The 12,851-nt window shown below is 45.9% G+C and overlaps 2 protein-coding genes across 2 annotated transcripts; one reads left to right on the top strand and one right to left on the bottom strand.

Annotated features, from left to right (window-relative positions):
- Nucleotides 1-524: 524 nt before the first annotated feature.
- Nucleotides 525-5,045, bottom strand: PtA15_3A436 (uncharacterized protein; the record flags this gene model as incomplete). The annotated part of the gene is made up of 5 exons (XM_053167404.1): nucleotides 525-2,759; nucleotides 2,825-4,161; nucleotides 4,275-4,541; nucleotides 4,612-4,783; nucleotides 4,896-5,045. The coding sequence occupies 5 exons, from the start codon at nucleotides 5,043-5,045 to the stop codon at nucleotides 525-527; spliced, it is 4,161 nt and encodes a 1,386-aa protein (XP_053018624.1).
- A 1,487-nt stretch (nucleotides 5,046-6,532) lies between these two features.
- Nucleotides 6,533-8,558, top strand: PtA15_3A435 (uncharacterized protein; the record flags this gene model as incomplete). The annotated part of the gene is made up of 9 exons (XM_053167403.1): nucleotides 6,533-6,708; nucleotides 6,794-6,900; nucleotides 6,979-7,041; nucleotides 7,112-7,137; nucleotides 7,223-7,287; nucleotides 7,354-7,363; nucleotides 7,442-8,102; nucleotides 8,179-8,317; nucleotides 8,393-8,558. The coding sequence occupies 9 exons, from the start codon at nucleotides 6,533-6,535 to the stop codon at nucleotides 8,556-8,558; spliced, it is 1,413 nt and encodes a 470-aa protein (XP_053018623.1).
- Nucleotides 8,559-12,851: the final 4,293 nt, after the last annotated feature.

Here is a 12,851-nt window from a genome sequence, read left to right as displayed (position 1 = left end):
TACAGCACATAGCTCTGATAGCTACTTTGTCCCAAACCATGTACAACAAATCTGTTTCAGCCCTGTAAAAAATTGATTGATTTAATCTGCAATGACCAGTGGAAATTTTAGTTTTGATTTATGTGTGAATGTAATCCTTCAGTCTCTAATGTCCGGAAAACAAGAACAAAAAGAACGTTGTCACTCCAAGGAAAATAAGGGAGATAGGGGGGCAGCAAGAAAAAGAAAAGGAAGGATGTTTGGACATGAACATGGAGAAAGAGCTAGTAGAATCTGAGCGTTTCTTTTCTTAATAAACAACAAAATGCAACAAATAATTGAGTGAAGAAATGTATGCAAAGTAAAAAAGAGTCGAAACCAACTAGTATGCGCACGTGTCATAAGAGTCCATTAGCCTCAGCGGCAGCAACCGACCAAACCAACAAACGAACAAAAATGTTGACGTGAGAGGGACGAAGGTACAGTGAAAAAGAGAGAGAAGGAACGATCCAGAAAAAACAAAGCACAAGATGAGATTATGAGCGTCAAAGAATCCGGACGGGATCGATACCCAGAGACTTTCTAGCGCTGATGATTGCACCCAATTCTTTAATGGACTCCTCCAAGATGACAACATTATCCAGGAGCATGGACAAGCTGATTACAGTTTTCTCATCCTCAGGAGGAGGGGGATCGCGCTGAGCAGGATGATCCTGAACGTCTTCAGTTCTGAGTTTTCTGGAGGGTTGCGAGAGTTTGATGGAGGGCAGATGGGAGCCATGGAGGGTCTTTTTTGTTGGGGTGTCCGGCCCGGGATTCTCAGAGTCACTGTCGCTCTCTTCCTCGTCCGAAAAGTCGATCTTGAGCAGCGACCGCTGCAGCTTCTTGGTCGAGCCAGGCGTGCTCACGGGGACGATGGTCAGCTTGATCGAGCCGGTTTGCTGATAATGGTCCGAGAACGGCTTCACGGCCACCGGCCGATGCGCTCGTCCCCCAGCGGAATCCATTGGCTTGCCGGCCTGTGTTCGTGGACTGGACGCCGTCGGCGAGGGCGACTTAGAAGGGTTACTGCTCTTGAAGAAGGAGGAAAAAAACGAAGAATCTTTCGGCTTCGCGGGCGGTTCATTCGGCGAGACGGGCGCCTTAGTAGAGTTTTGGACTGATGGTCTGGCCGGACTGACCATCCGATGCTCTTTGTCGACAACAGCTTCGGATTTGGGCATCGTTCCTGTCAACGTATCCAGTGCGTCTTCCAGGTTCTCAACAAAGATTAAACCTTGACGACGTTCTTTCAAGTACTTGTTAAAGTTGGTAATCGTGTTCCGATAGCCCGCCACTTGCTCAGCAAGTTGTCGGTAGACTTCCAACAGACAATCCGCCCCACCTGCGCCCTGGGGCCGGCTAAAAGAGGATTCAAAGGTCCTCCTTGAGCTCGACTTTCGATGACTGCTGACGTATTCGTCCACAGCAAAGTCGATCGATCGGTCGTCTCCTTCGTCATAATCAACTATCGGATTGCGGGGAGTGCATGAGCTTAGAATTGATTGGTCAAAAGATTCATCATCATCTGGGTTAGGAGTGGGCAGCATCCATCCTTCTAAAGATCTTGTTGGGCAGGAGGCCAGCGTAGCAACACATCCCGTGAGAATCAAGTTCAGAGCCGGTGGTTGGACAAAAAACTTCGCTAGTGATTCTAAGATGCTAGATATGAGAGGGTTTTCGGCAGAAAGCCGGTGCCGGATTACTGGATGATCGATGAAGTCCAGTGTTGATTCGTACCTCGACGTTGGTTGATTAGGAGTGAAGTTACTCGGGCGCATACTTCGGCGCTTGTCTGCGGCAGGTTGGGAGCTTGGAATCACTGAGGCTGAAACATAGTCGAACAACAATCCACGACGGAATGTAGCTGTTCCGGTCAATTCAGCCTCGGCGTCTAGCAGATAATGCTGAAAGGCGGTACTGAGAGATCCAGGGACGGAGTCGGCTTTCATTACCATACTAGAGGGGTCAATCAGCTCGACCAAGTTTGATAGAAACTCGATTTCATCTCGGTGAGCTCGGTAGGTTGGACATGGCGAACAGTGGATGCTTTTAACTAAGTCAAATGAGGGCTTTAAGCAATGAGACCGGCCTGTACTCGTGCTTTGGGCATGCGTCTGGGTACCTGGGGTAAACGAAGATAGAGCATTTGTTGAGAGGGGTTTCGTAGGCGTTGGATACTTGAACTCTTCGTCCTCATTGGAAGCCGACTTGACATGTTCGCTCTTACCGGGGTATTCAAACTCTTCATCACCATCGTCCAGTTCATCATTTGAATCAACTTTATCACCACCTGTAGGATAGACAAATTCTTCTTGGTCGGACTCCTGTGAATCTGAATCAACCCCGTTCTCTTTCTGGTTGACATCCATGCTGTGAGGAAAGGGGAATGCCGTCGCAGTCGGATCAGGAATAATGTCTAATAAGGTGAGGGCATATCGATCATGCCTGACTAGGATCACATGTAATAACTTCAGAGCTGCCGTAGCTGTTGGGCTGTCGGTGGATTGGATATTGTTTACTAGCAAGTCTTTCAACGTGAATCGACCCAGGGAATTGAAGTAGGTAATCCCCGTGTCAGACATCAACGTATCCTCTTCATTGCGGACCCGGCGTCCGGGCTTGGCTTTGTTGAAGTCAGCCTTAATGATCGAGATCGCCCCGGAGTTTCGTCGGTTCGGATTGATGAACGGGGATGAAGGTCCCAGTTGCATGACTTCGGTCTGGTTGGAGGTTACAGACTGAAATGAGAGCAGAGATCAGAAACTGAAAATAAGTCTTCAAAAATAAAAGAAAAATGACGAACACAGTGGCCAGCATCTAATTCAAAATCTTCATCAGCCTCTGCCATTAAAAATCTGAGCACGCTATCACTCAGTTCGCCGTCAGTTTCCAACAGTGACAAGGTTGCTTCAAGGTAACTCATCACAGCCACCGCGCTGCCATCATTTTCGGAGCATTCGAGAAGAGAGGGATAGATGATGCCGGAGAGGAAGGATTTCCGAATTGAGAGCAGGACGGTTGAGGAGACAGCTGAAGCCACGATTTCGGACGGACTCGGCCCAGATTCATCTCGCACTGGTTCCGGTAAATGGCTAGTGGGGTTGAGTCGTGGTGGAAGAGCGGAACCAAGGGAAGCCGACCTAGGTGGTTGTGAGGCCAAGAGTAGCTCGGTTGGTGATACGTAATGGTCCAACGTACTAGGACTCACATTCCTCATCACGTCCTGAGCAAACTCGATCATCTTCAAGAAAAGATCAATCTGTGTCCTAAACTCAGCCGATCCCGAGACCCCCAGGCCTATCAGAAGTCTCTGGCGTCGTTCTTCCCTCTCCTTCTCTTGAATTGCCTGGGCGTTCTCCGCCGAGCCTTCCGAAAAATGTATGCCCATACCCCCCAGGACCATTCTTCCAGTCGAGTCCTCACTACTTGGGTCACGAGGAGTGATAACCAGTTTGCTTGGGAGCAAGCCATACGCAGCTCCTAAGCTAGCGCCCAAGACATCTGCAAAATCGGAGTCGAGTACCCATTCACCAAATGCCATGGAGATTGTATCAGCGGGAGTGGGTTGGTCATCGTCAGTTGTTTGAGATGGCTGGGAGTTGAGGAAGGCGTCTCCTGGCAGGTGGGAACATCGGCCCATCGCTAACTCCATCAGGAACAGTAAACCAGCTCGTGCAAGGTCCCCGGTCCGACCCTCCCGATGAAGGAAGCGCAAGAGATAGGAGAATATCAGCATGTCTGAGTCTCCTTTGAGCGCATTGCCGATTGCAGCCAGCTTGGAGCCCGATTTCCTGTTAGCTTCGTTGTACAGATGCTGGCTTGAAGATGAGAATGAGGAGCTGAGGGTGGTGTGAGTAGGGCTAGTAGGACTGTTGGCCGTGTTGCCGGTGGCTGAGAGCTCTGACGTTATTGACGAAGGCGGACGGGGCACAGGAGAGAAATGGACTGATTTGCGTGCGATTGGTTGGATGGCAAGACCGGAGGAAACAGGAGACTGGGAGCTGGACGTCGTTATTGGCATAGGCTGAACAGTCGACGGTTCAGGAACTGCTTCGGCGGGTTGCACCTGCGAGGAGCGAGAGCGATTGTGGATAAAGACAAGCAAAAGTTCTGGATATGTTTTAATTCGAGCACATAAATCTGTTTTTCAGAAAAATGGGGGAAGGCCAAAACGGAAGCTGAAAAATCAATAAAAAGAAGACATCCTATTCAAGTGAGATTCAACGAAACAAGAGGATAAGTATAATTCTCACGGCACATCAGCTCTACGACAGCCTCTTCATAATTCGACCCTCCAGTGCCCCAACCGGCATCATCCCCTGCATCTGATCCCAGCTCTGGCTCGACACAGCTGCGCAAGAGTCTGACCAGTGGCTTGTGGACTTTGGCGTGAACAACGAATTTCTCGTCCATGAAGACGACGAGTGATAAGAAGAATTTGATGACCAAGCCCTTGACGCCGATCGGCTGATCGGGCAAAGACAGTGCGACGAGGTTCCCCGGTACGTCATTTTCAAGAACTTTACAATATAGAGAGAACCAAGGTTCAGTATCGGCTTGTCTGAGTGATACAGCAGGAAATGTACTTACAATATTCAACACATTCAGGAGTTTGAGAAGCAACAGGAGAGAGTGATGGGTTCAAGTTCGTGATCGGGATGTTGTTCTCGACCGCCAAACACTCCCACATGAGCTCAAGTCTTTCCTTGATAGAGGTTGATTCGAGGAGCTGGTGGCGCTGCCTGGGCGAAGACAGCGAGTTCTGTAGAAAGCAAGGCCCGAGCGGGAATTGCGGAAGATATCAGCTGATTTTCTTCATCTTCATCTTCTTGTTTTCTGGATCCAAATGATAAAATGGCGCTGTATTTCCTGACCTTGATGATATGCCATGAGTTTTGGAAGGTGGATAGTTGAGATTGGGCAGAGTCGGGCGATCGATCGGTCGAAGGGGATGAGACTCGAGGGGTACTTGAGGCTTTCGGACCCACACCCAGGACGTTGTTGATTGCCTTGAAGATGGACATGGTTGAGTGTGAGTAGAGCTGTTGTGCTTGAGGGTGAAGGAAATTTTGTTCTCTCCTGCGAGGCGGAGTCGCAGTGGAGGATGATGGGTGGGATGACGTAATCAGCAAGCAACCCCAGGAGAGCACCAAATTGACAATCACCCTCTTCTGCTCTCCTTTTCAGCTCCACACCAAATATAAATCCACATCCACAAAATTTAAGCCAAACGTATACGCATGCCTCCTGCTTCTACACAAATATGCGACCAAAACGATATAGACATTTATTTATACTCGGTAATCAAAAGAGGTTTCCCGGTGACTGCTGTTTGTTGGAACAGAATGCTACGAGTTGAGCATCGCTGCATCGCAATTCGCTTGGCGCAACACTTGGGTGAGACTTTTGCATCATGATCACTTGGCCCTTTTTGATACAGCCCTAGTGGATTCAAATCATCATAAGCTACACAATTATGATAGACCAGGGAGTCAGAATGCTTAATGGCAATCCCAGTTTTAGGCTTTCAAGCTCATTAACTCGATGAATTCTAGTGATGGATTGGATGCACTTCTCTTTTGAATGAAGCCAATCGTGGCCTGGTGTCGCGAAAAGGAAACTTCAGCCTCCCAAAGGAAATCGATTCTGCGTGCAGTAATGATACCTTGCATGTTTCCCGCAATACCTAGTCATCTACTCTAGAAGGTAGGATAAGATGCTTTGAGGGAAACCCACTCTTGGGCGGCAGGCGCGTTTCTATGACAGCTTTTTTAAGATTCAATCAACTTGACGCGTTCTTTACTCTCGTGTCCGGCGCCCCCAAAGTAATTCTTGCAACCAAAGGTCGAAGGATTGAGCAGGGCGGGGCAGGGCCGCGAATTACAGATTAAAACCCTGTCTCTGATGGAAGTCATCTCCCAAAGTGAAACGGTATCCGGACTCAGGGTGCCTATGTAGGATCGACATTGAACACTTCGAGTAGCAATGCTCCCGAGCCTTCTAGAACTGGATACAGCATATATACACCTTCAGCCAACGGATTCATTTACAGGCCCAAGGTTTGCTGAAGATTTTCATTGTGCGGTCGCGGGGGGATTGAGATTTGTACAGTTTTACATTTTATCGACTCTTGAAAGAAAAAAAAAAATGCCATGCCAGCGACTGCCGTTCACTCGTGACGTTTTCCCTGAAGAGATAATTGAGGCGAAAAATATGACCAGGGGCTATACCCAACCGTCTCTAAGGATGAAGTGGTCGGGGCCCTTAGTGGGTGTTCAGGACCCCAAAGAGTGCTGTCTGTACCGGGTCATCGGATGCCTGCACGACAGAAGCTCTGCTCTATTAGGATTAGTCAATTCAGTAAAGAATTAAGATACATATCCTCAAACTTTTTAATTGTTTCACTCACCAGCATGCGAAGACGCAAGGCTTAACGCAGCCTGTCAGCTGATCAAGTTTTTTCTCCCGTGAATTAGTTCACGTATGGTACGCAAGCGCAAGCTAACTCACCATGACTACCGACCCGTCCTTCAGCCCGGAAGAATTGTTTGATACCATATGTCGATTCATTATCCTACATCAAACGGCACCTTCCATCGAAGCGCGAGTTGCCGCGTTCATCGTAAGGCACACGCCCAGCTTCGCGGTGCGGGTGATGTTTTGCTTTATCGCTGTGGTAATGATTTGGTGAGTAAGCTCAGCTTGTCCGTTCGATTCTTCGAGATCCAAGAGGTAGTAGTCACGCGTTAATCGCCTGGTTATTTCCCCTCAGGGTAATTCTTATTTGTTGTGCTAGCATACTTATCAGATGGCGCAAAGGTACGCTGTGGTTCGTACGAAGTGTTCACAAACGCGACGGTGCATACTTCACCCCACATGGTGAGTAGCTTTGATCACCGATTTTCTTGGATGCGGGAGCAATCCTGATGACAAGAGCACTTGAATTTTTGTCTCCAGTGGGCTCCATGTTTGCTTTGACTTCGATCTTTTCAGCTCTGGGTATCGGACTTCTCATCCTCTGTATGCCAACTTTCTGCTTCATAAACAACAAGCTCATAGTCAGAAACTAACCAAATCCACTGGATTGCAGATGAAATAAACTTATGGGATGGCAAGGTTGGGATGGATTCCTCTTGGAAACTCCTCAGTTCAACTGGAAAAATGTGCTGACCTCGGTGGGCTAATTCGTAATGCCAATTAGGTTCTACCCAACCCTTTAATCATACAAACTATGGTTTGGTACCCTGTCTGGCTAGGAAGTTTCTGGTGAGCATCTTTCCTTCCATCTGCGTTGAGTGATCACATTCTGATGGTCGATAAATCCCGATATAGTATGGTTTGGGTGAGCAACGAGACCAATCAATTTATCGACGAGAGAAACTCGAAGTCACCGTTTGACAAATTTATCCATTTTCTTCAGGGGGCCGCTATTGCTGCCTTAAGTTTGTTCAACCAACCTGAGGTTAGGAATAGCACTCTCGGGTTAGAAAACGTGAAAACGATTCAGATGTCATCCAGAATATGGAACTGTCTGGTGCTCGGCCTGCCCTTTCTGGTTTCCTCTGCTCTCATCACCTCCGATGTTTATGCGAATACAATCGCGAACAAATTGCAAGCTAGGGCACGGGAAATTTTCGTCCGGATGGAAAGTTTGAAAATACTCGCATCGGACTCCCAGCAATGCTTCCAGAGCCCACCTCCAACAAGCACACCGACCTTCTCTTCGGTGTCTGATCTCTTCCCACTCTTGCTCGACTTGCATCACGATTCCCTAAACCTGACCAGCAGTATGCAAATCAGCTTTGCATGCTGGTCACTAGGCGGAATCATCAATTTTTTGATCTGGGTACCATGTTTTATCATTCAGCTCAAAATATTTAAAAAGCAGGTGGACGATGAAAACTACTTCAGTCCGCAACCGCCGAGCGATAAGCCCTCACCCCTTCAAATCAGCCTGCCGCTAGAGCTCAGTGGTAATCCTGTCGTCCATCTCGACTCTCCTAACCCTGCTCAACATGGCCAACTACGCTCGAAACAGCCCAGGAAGCGATCACAGACAAGTATTAGCAAGAATAACTCATGTAAGTCACGTGTTCATTGCCATCCTCAAATGATCTTAATAGTTGAACGCCAAACGTTACATTTGATGCACCGCAGATCGGGCCTTGATTTTCAGTTCGCTTTCTTACACAATTGTCACTCTGGGGACACTTTGCTTGACACTTTGGGGTGTGATCTCTCCAGACGTCGTTTTGAAGGATGGAAAGGTCCGAATGCGGTTCATTGGTATCCTTCTGTTAGTCACCACACATTTCAAAGGAAAAACGCATGAGATCTAATCAAGCCGAAATCTAATCTCTCATGTAACTAGAGTCCTTTTTGCGTTTTATGGGGTTTCTATCAACCTGGGAATTTTGTATCAAGCTTGGTCGACTTCCAGGGAGCTCTCAAAGAGCACCAAATCAACCACAAAGAAAGCCAAACAATTCCACTTTTCATTCAAGTCGCTCAGACACAAATCCGAAGAAACCGCTTGATGGAATTACCATAACGGTTTCAGCATGACATCTTCCGCAAAATTTCAAACTTTCCATGGCTTCTCATCAAAAGAACATAAAGGACAAATTAAAAGTAATATTTATCTTTGAATAGACACTTATTGCTGTAATTTGACCTAAATAGTGCTTTTGAATCTTGGCCAATGCTGAAATCAAATGTGTCTACCTACAACACAAACCATCCAGACTTGCTTCTTCCTCATTTTACTTTTTTCAAAACAAATACATATATATATGAAGTGAAGGAAGAAACCTGTTCAATTTTTTTTTTTTTTGAAAAATCAGTATACAGGCTTTTTATTGTACTCTGTGAATTTTGTGGGAGTTTGTTGAAGCTTGCTTGTATGCTGAAAGAATTCATTGTGGAACAAAACAAGTACAGTCATTATGATTTGGGGACCTTGAATTCATCTAAGTATATTGAATCCACACTTTTATGGAAATTGGGATCATGGGCTTCCCCTGTCCCTTTCTCAGTGTCAGCCTGTAGGTGACTAACTGTTTCTGAGAGGGTTGTTACTAGCAAGATGATGGTGTAAAGTGCCAAGGATGGGCCAATAGGGGGGTTCACAATTGAAATTTACAAAACTTTGGGACACATTTTAAGGTGTTTATGAACATTTTAAAAAAAATTTGATTAGTTACTCCAATTGATCAGTATCACCTGCTGCTGTGCATTTTCCCAAAATTTCAAAATTCTGTTCACAAAGGCCTTAAATGTGGCTCTAAAGTTCAATGAAATTCAATCATGAACCCCCCTAATGGGTTTGTGGTAAGACCTGTAAAAGGTTTCACTCTATCAGTAATCTTGACTGAGAGGCTTGCTCAATGAAGGCGCATCCAGATCAACACAGGGTGTCAATAGGCATCCAAGGAATAACTCAACTTGGGTTCGTGGTTTTACCTACAGAAAGGTAAGGCTAATCAAGAGTTGATGTTATTCCTGAATTGAAAGATGGGTGAGAATGAAAGCACTGTTTAACTATAGTATAGGTTAAACTTTGCTGTAATAATATTCTGAAGGATAAACAGTCCTGGGGGGTGTGTTTATGGAGAGGGAAAAGAGCAGGAGGGGATTTGAGGCACTGGGAGGCGCTTCAGGACCTGGGGGAACTGGAAGTGCTCAAAGGAAGCAGATCCTCAAGAGGATCAACATTGGAAATGATCAGGGCAGTGTAATGATCAGTACTGATCCTAGATCAGTAGCTGTGTACACTAGCTGATCAGTGATTCCATTCAGTGCTCTTTTGAATTAGATTACATCATGTATTTGTTTGTGAATTTATATCATAATCAATATGTTATGTAAGTAGGGAATGAGGTGTAACAGGGGATAAATGAGTGATACCTGTCTTGGGGGTATTTCACGTGTACAGTAATGTTACAGTATATTGTAATCTTACTGTTTGCACGTAAATTAACTCTTATAATAACATTACATTATGGTAACTGTATTCAACTGTGGTTATCTGTAAAGTAATGTATAACAAGAGTACATTCTTAAGCTTGTATCTAAAGATATACATATGTAATAAAGGTGTAAAAGGAATGTACTATATATGATGTGAACAATTGCATGTAATTGGTAAGTGTAACAATGCAAGAAAAACTCTAGAAACTGCTTGCAGTTGAGATGCAGCAAGCTTCAACCAAGCTTCAGCTCAAGCTGGGGTCAAGCACCCAAATTCCGTGCTGGTGCAACTTGAGTGTGTACCTTGTTGAGCATCTCAATTTTGAACATGCTGTAGTGCTCATGCAGTAGGCTGAGGAAAATGAGCATCCCCCTGAGCACCCTTTCATTTTCTTTTATTAAACAATCCATGCACCATTGAATCCAGCCAGAATAACATAAAAAGGGTATGTACACATGAAAGGGATATGTACAGATGAAAAAATATGTATGCATGAAGGGGGAATGTGAGGAGGTGTGTTAACACATAAGAGGGATATGTACACATGATGAAAGGGGTATGTATGCATGAAAGGGGTATTTATGCATGAAAGGGGTATTTATGCATGAAAGGGGTATTTATGCATGAATGGGGTATTTATGCACGAAAGGGGTATTTATGCATGAAAGGGGTATTTATGCATGAAAGGGGTTTGTGTAGAAGGGGTATTTGCACATGAAAGGGATATGTAAACATCAAAGGGGTATGTAAACCTGAATGATAAAAGGGGTATTAAAAGGGATCTAAAAAACTCAAAGGGGACATGTAAGCATGAAAGGGCCATGAACACATGATTAAAGTGGTATGTACACATTGTGAAAGGGATACATGCACATGAAAGGGATATACACGCATGAAAGGGGTATGTGCACATAAAGGGCTATGTACACATTATGAAAGGGGTGAATGCATACAAAAGGGATATATGCACATGAAAGGGGTATGTGCACATTAAAGGGGAATTCACACAGGTATCAACTCCTGCACTTAGTTTTTTGTACCTTAGACTCACTCTTGCATAAATTAGACAATGTGCATGGAATCAACCAGTGCTTGATTCTTGCATGAGGCACAGCTTGCCTTGAGCTCTTGCATCTCAACTGCAAGCAGTTTCTAGATTTTTTCTTGCAGTGTAAGGTACTGTGACATGTACTCTGTGGCTGAAACTCAGATTCACCAGGGGGAATTTGGTGGCACTCTCTGGAGAGTGCCAAGCTGTAATTTTATCATCCGTGATGTCTGGATTGAGTTTGATGTCAAGTGGTAATTGAGCACCAAGTGAATTTGAACTCTTTCTAAGTGTGCTTGAGCTCATGATGGACTTAAAAGAATATGAGAAACTGAAATTATATTTCTTGTTAGATGCTGAAAACAACTTTCACTATTGTAATAAACATGACAATAGAGCTGGTGTCAGGCTTGGTGATGCCAAGACACAAAGTCCTCTAGCTACACGAGTGACTGCGGCGAGTGAGCGCGTCGGTAGACGCGGTAGGATGATGGTGTTAAAGTTTTTATATCCCTAATGGGATGTAACGGAGGGGCCGCAAGAGCAGCGGAATGGTTATGGTGCCCTCTGGGGCGGTTCTTACAGGGCCTGACGAGCAGGGGTAGTGGATCCTGTGTTGTCTGGGGTCCAACAAGCGGGGGTAGTTTGACAGATTCCCAAATAGATAGATAGGGAATAATTCCCAAGGTGATAAAGAGAAAAGAGGCTGGACTTACTGAGAGTCCAGCGAGAAAAACAGTGAATCAAGAACGGTTCTAACACAAGCAGGACAGTGAACAGGTTGGCAAACAATTGGTTGGCGAGGGTGTGCGCTGATGTGCGGTTTAAGACAGTTGACGATTCTGGGGAGCAAGAGTCCTCCAGAGCCCGTCTTTTTATGCGGTTCTGGCGAGCTCTTCGGCTTGGTAAACTCCTAGCTATCCTCCCGATACATCTCATCGGAGAGCATAGCATTTTTACTGCTCATGATACTCGTAGGACCCGTATCTCTTGGAGACGGGTCATAGGCAACGGGACCTCTTTGCTGGTTCTACAGAAGCTTCCTACTCAACCTGACGCTCTATCCATCCTCCGCTCTCGTGTAGAGGATGGATAAATGTTGGTATACATGCGGAGAACACCGGAACCTTTGGGACTTTTAGGTTACCGTCTCTGAGGTGCTATGGCCCTTGGAAACTCGTTTCCTTGGCACTAGCTTCCAGGCGGCTGTCGGCTCCACGCGATCAGGTACGGAATTTATTGTTTAGCCGCCTACAGGCGGCGGTATCTTCTACGCGATCAAGTACTGTAGTATGTACTCTGTATCGCGTGGCTGATTGATTTTAGCCGCTACCCAGCGCAACCTGTCTCCATGCCAACAGTGGCTGGATGCTGTGAATCACGTGGGTCGTCTAAGAAGGTCTTTCTCTAAATAGTTCCTTTTTTGTTACATGTACCTGTTTATGATTTGTTGTACAATGAGATTCTGGACCGCGCGGCGGTCTTTTTGGTGTATAGCTTCTCTAGGAAGCTATTTGTTGTAAAAAATTGTTCAAACTAATCTAACCTGTGCAGAGGTCCGCGCTGCGGTCTGCTCTGCACCTAATTTACTGTGCTCTTGGCTGCGCTACCGGAGCTGCAGGCGGGGCTCTATTCTAGAATGGTAGCCCGGCTGACAGCTGGGAGTATTGTACCTGAAAGCAGAGTGAGATGCGCCTGCTATGAGAGAATGATAAAGGAAATGGGCTGAGTCTGTTTGAGGATTTCCTCTGTTTCCACGTTGTGGGTAGTTCTATGAACCTGCCAAGATATTGATAGCGTCAGCTACTAGTC

The sequence above is a fragment of the Puccinia triticina genome, chromosome 3A (genome assembly GCF_026914185.1).
Source record: "Puccinia triticina chromosome 3A, complete sequence".
NCBI lineage: Eukaryota > Fungi > Basidiomycota > Pucciniomycetes > Pucciniales > Pucciniaceae > Puccinia > Puccinia triticina.
The sequence above is the reverse complement of the archived record's forward strand: the minus strand, read 5'-3'. Positions and strand labels throughout refer to the sequence as shown.